At 34.8% G+C, this 5,165-nt stretch overlaps 1 protein-coding gene across 1 annotated transcript; it reads right to left on the bottom strand.

Moving 5' to 3' along the window:
- Positions 1-3,400: 3,400 nt before the first annotated feature.
- On the bottom strand, positions 3,401-4,917 carry LOC141724416 (UDP-glycosyltransferase 76B1-like). The gene is made up of 2 exons (XM_074526567.1): positions 4,427-4,917; positions 3,401-4,341 (listed from the first exon to the last, which is right to left on the bottom strand). The coding sequence occupies exons 1-2, from the start codon at positions 4,896-4,898 to the stop codon at positions 3,464-3,466; spliced, it is 1,350 nt and encodes a 449-aa protein (XP_074382668.1). The 5' UTR covers positions 4,899-4,917; the 3' UTR covers positions 3,401-3,463.
- Between the last annotated feature and the right edge of the window lie 248 nt (positions 4,918-5,165).

Here is a 5,165-nt window from a genome sequence, read left to right as displayed (position 1 = left end):
CAAGTACAATTTGTAGTCGATGGTTGGTTAATACTACAAAGCACAACATTGAAGAAAAAAGAGAAACACATCCAATGGCCAATTAGCGTTATAAAAGACAAGTACAATTTATAACAATATTTCATCAGTCATGGGTCACGAAGATCACTCTGATGTAAAGATACAATCAAGTGTTGGGTTTGTTTCGTACGTCCAAATAATTTTTCGCTTCCAATTACTATTCTGTATCCAATGACTTTATTGTATGTGCCAAAAACAAGGATGTCTCGCTCATCTTCAAGATCCAATGAGCTGATCGAAGAAAAATATGAAGGCTATGAAAAATTATGAGTATTTATTGAAGTCATCATCTTTAAAAAATACCGGGGACATGTTGATACAAGAAATATAATTATATTTTTTTCTGATGGAAGAACTTATAATTTGCTTCCAAAGGCTTATGTTGTCAAAAACTAGAGATGTTGCAAAGACCAAAATGTTATCAAAGGCTAGAGATGTTGCCAATGACTGATATGTTTCCAAAGACTAGACTATTCAATATTTGCATCCAATGACCATATTTACTAAAATATGCTTCCAATGGTAAGACTTTTTCATATATGTTTTCAAAGGTTATTCTTATATAAGCCCATATGGATCAACATGATCTATAAAAATATAGTCGAAGGCCTCATCAATATTGCGCCCGAAGGCTTTATCAACAACCCATAAAACCTGTTTCCAGTGGATGAAATATATTTATTGTGTATCTGAAGGATTGACTTGTGAACTCATTTCCGAAGACTAAATTTACATGGGGTTATTTGAACTACATAAAGACCCATTGATAACTGTTTTCAAAGGCACACCATCAATTATAAACAAAAATGTTGAGTCTGATCCAACAGCCCATAAAACCAAGCTCAATGCTCAAGGCGGTGAAAAAATATTATTGCATCGGGAACCTAATTTTAGAAGGATCCGGATACTTGAAAATTACTTGCCTCCAAAGTGAAGAGTATAGGCGGGGCCTAATTGTAATACAAATACAACCCTAAATTGAATAGAACTACGTGGATTTGATCCCTATAAATAAGGGTACGTAGGCACCTTGAGAGAGATCCGAAAATTATTATTTATTAATCTATTCTTAAGAGAAGTCATAAAAATCCCAAGAGCAGTCACAAAAATTCCAAAACCCTAATTGTGTTTATTGATTTACATTTTTCTTCTTGTAATATTCATTCGAATACCCAAATATAAATTTAATCTTCAAGCTTAGTCCTTGACGAAAAACGGCTTCAACACATTCTAAATAATTTGGTTTTCCTTTCAGTTGTTTATCGAACTTCTTTTTCAACTTTCAATACCTTACCTATTTTATTTATTTGAATATTTTTATTTTGTATGTTAAAAGATCTCGTTATATAAGTGATTTATGAATTATAGAAATTTTCTACTGGTTCCTTCTACGTTTGCAGTGGTCTATTTATACAAAAAAGTTACTCTCTTCTTTCCAAATTAGTTGTCGCGTTTGACTTTTACGCTTATTTTAAGGTGCATTGACCATATAATTCGTTTGATTATTTTTTAAAATTTTCTTTTTGTGAATAAAAATTTAAATCTTGAACTTGTAATTTACAAAAGAAAATTTGAAAATTAATTGACAAAGATATACAATCAATACACCTTAAATTACGTGTAGAAGTCAAACTAGACAACTAATTTGAGTTGAAGGGATTACACATTTACATTAATTACAAAAATCTCATAATTGATTTACAGCGATTATCGTGATCACGTGCTTGCACCGATTATCGTGATCACGTGTTTGCACTGTGTTTCCTTTTAAAATTTTTTTTGCTCGATTCACAACTTGTGCCCCAATTCTTTCCATTTAACGGTAAATACCGAAAAATCTTCTTTAAAACCTGCATAATCGGAAACACCGCAAAATCAAGCATAAATAGGGAAATAATGTACTAACTAATTAAAATATGAGAATAAGGAACCTGAGGTACCTTAAGAAATTTTTCGAGAGGTAGTGATTAATTTGTGTGTAGCACATTCAACATATAATTATGTACTTTCCTAATTTTAAAATAAAATATAAAATGGTAAGTAAATATTTGCTAATAAATATTCAATCTTTATTTTTACATGTGTTTCTCATCAGATCTATATTTTTACATGGGTTTCTCGTGATCTCAGGGAAGGGAGATCCTTATTCTCTTAGGCCATGTTTGTTTCATGGGATTATAATCCCGGGATAATAATCCGGGAATAACTAATCCTATCAAAATTAGTCCTACGGATTAAATAATCCTATCCTATGTTTGTTTGAAAAGATTAAGTATATGATTGAAATATAATCCTTTAAAATTTTATCATATGTTTGTTTTGTGGGATAGTATTTGAGATTGGAATATAGTCCTTTAAATTTTCCAATCCTATGTTTGTTTCATATGGGATAACAATGAGGGGATTATAATCTTTTAAAAAATGACTTGTAGGAGGGGATAAAACAATATCTCCTCCCACCAAGTATTAGATGGGATTATAATCCTATCCTCTACTCCAACAAAACAAACATGGGATAAGATAATTTAAATGATTATAATCCTTGGATAACCCTTCACTAATTTTTTATAATACAAACATGTGATTGGAAAATTTAAAGGACTATAATCCTATCCCCTACTTAATACCATTAAACAAACATGGCCTTAAAATATTACACTAATAATATACACAGCAATATGGTATGTTTCTGGGGCTTATGCTGATCTGAGTTGTAAAATATACTCTCTATTCTTCACAGATAGAGGACTGCATTTTTGCTTACTGCCCTAACAAGATTGTCCATGCACCAGTTTTATGTGCTTTCCTTTGTAAGCCTTTTCAGTTTTTGCTTGGGTTTCGCTTTGATTGAACCATTTTCTGATTTCCGTTGTTTATTTGTGACGGTTGAATAGCTTCTTTGTCGCTTGCTTCATAATCCGACATTGCTTCTGAGGTGTTTCAGTAATTGATGTTTTTTTTGTTATTAGACCTGCTCTTAAATCTGAAATGAGAGCATGCTTGACGACTTTTAAGGGTGTCATTTATAGTGCTATCTTTATCTCGTGTTTATGAGAGCATTTTTTATTTCTCTTGAAATTTAACCAACATCATAAGACGCTAATGCATGTCCTAACAAGCATATGTCCTTGATCATAATGAATTTTGAATATCCGAATGTTTTAAGCAAGATGTGTCAGCATAGGAATTATAAGATTGATCTGGGAATTAATTTGACCAAGTGCACCACCGCGACAACTGAATCTGCTGTATCTTAACTTAATTAAGTGGCATACATTCAAGGAGTGAAGGAAAAATTCAAGGCAGACACCTTAAAAAGCAAATTTAAAAGATTGCAGTCTCAAAAGCCTTAATTAACTAAACTAGGAACAAACTAAAAAGTTCAAAGAAAAAATCCTGACATTCAACATGATATAATGTAAGATACCAAGCTCTCGAGAGACTTATATGATGATCCACCTTGCTGCAAACACTTGCTGACCATTTCTTTCAGATGTGCAGCTCTCTCTTTCATCTCTTTCCCTTCTTTCTCCACCATCACTCTTTTGATGACCCTTTGAATTTGTGCTCTTTTTAGTCCATTTTCCAATTGCACCCCAACCCTCCAAACATGTGTTACATACCTAGCATTTACCATTTGATCAGTAAAACAAGGCATACAAACCATAGGTATCCCTTCACAGATACTCTCTAATGTTGAGTTCCATCCATTATGCGTCCAGAATGCTCCAACAGCACGATGAGCTAGTACTTCCTGTTGAGGAGCCCATTTTACAATATGACCTCGACCATCCAACATCTCTAGGTAATCATTTGGCAACGATTCAATCCAATCAGATCCGTGAATCATTCCAGGCCTAATCACCCACAGAAAAGGGTGCTGGCTATTAGCTAGACCCAGAGCTATTTCTAGATATTCTTTATCACTCATAGCTGCGATGCTTCCAAAGCTGACGTAGATAACAGAGTTGGATTCTTGCTTGTCTAACCAAGAAATGCAGGTTTGATCATGCGGCATCAAACTACTTGAACAAGCTGGGAAGTATTTATGAAATGGACCAACATGGAAGATTGGAATAGGGAAGTCGTGCACTAGTGTGGTCAATGCAGGCTTTTCAAGTTCTTCAAAAGAGTTCCAGATGAGCCCTGATGAAGACTTCGCTTCTTTTACCATGTCTTCGACTAGTTGATAGAGTGTCTCAGGATTGTTTGTTTTAATCAAAGGAAGATCTTTAACTCGTAGTGGTGGCAGTTCTGGAACAAGTTCTTGGAGTCGCGAATCTAAGTTACAGACAAACAGGAATCAATCAGCAAGAAGGAAAACAATGTCATCATATCATAGGATGAATTTAAGCAATGTGTTTACCTTGATCGAGTAGATAACCCTTTTGCTGCAGAACTGGGAAAGCAGCAAAAGCCAAGAAAGAAGAGACTCCACCAGTCCTTAACACCATTCTTGGAAGCTCAAAACATTTCGCAACTGCAGAGGTGAAGTGTAGGATAGCATCTGATATCAAGCAAGCAACAGGCTCTTCACCGTCATCAGATAAAAGCCGAGCTAAACATTCTTGAAATGGTGCAACACATTTAACATCAAGGAGTGACAGAAGAGCAATGACATCTTTCGTCGAAGCTTCAGCTGCGGACAAACCATCCGAAATAGAATGAAAAGTGAAGTGAGGAAAACGAGAGGGATCAAGAGAGTTAAAGGTAGTGTGAATGACTGTGATGCTGAAGCCTTTCAAGTGAAGTATGTTAGCCAGTTGTAGCATGGGATTAATGTGGCCTTGTAAAGGCAATGGAAACAATAGTATCCGTTTCCTTTGTGCTAGTTCCATTCAGCTTACAGGTTTCTGTTGCTAGTGATACTTTTTTCTCTAGATTTCGGTGGATTAAATTCACAAGCTTTCAGGATTTCACAGTCCTATACAAGGGTTTAACACATTTGAATCCTTGGATTTCGAAAATGTATAGAAAAATGGTCTAGTTGTCTGTAGTGTCACGTGGTTAAACGTTGATAACAGCAAACAGGACAAACTTAATAATAGTTCCCGCTAGAGCTGTCCACGAACTGAGCCGAGATGAGCCGAGTTTTGATCGAATCG

The sequence above is a fragment of the Apium graveolens genome, chromosome 5 (assembly GCF_009905375.1).
Source record: "Apium graveolens cultivar Ventura chromosome 5, ASM990537v1, whole genome shotgun sequence".
Taxonomy (NCBI): domain Eukaryota; kingdom Viridiplantae; phylum Streptophyta; class Magnoliopsida; order Apiales; family Apiaceae; genus Apium; species Apium graveolens.
The sequence above is the reverse complement of the archived record's forward strand: the minus strand, read 5'-3'. Positions and strand labels throughout refer to the sequence as shown.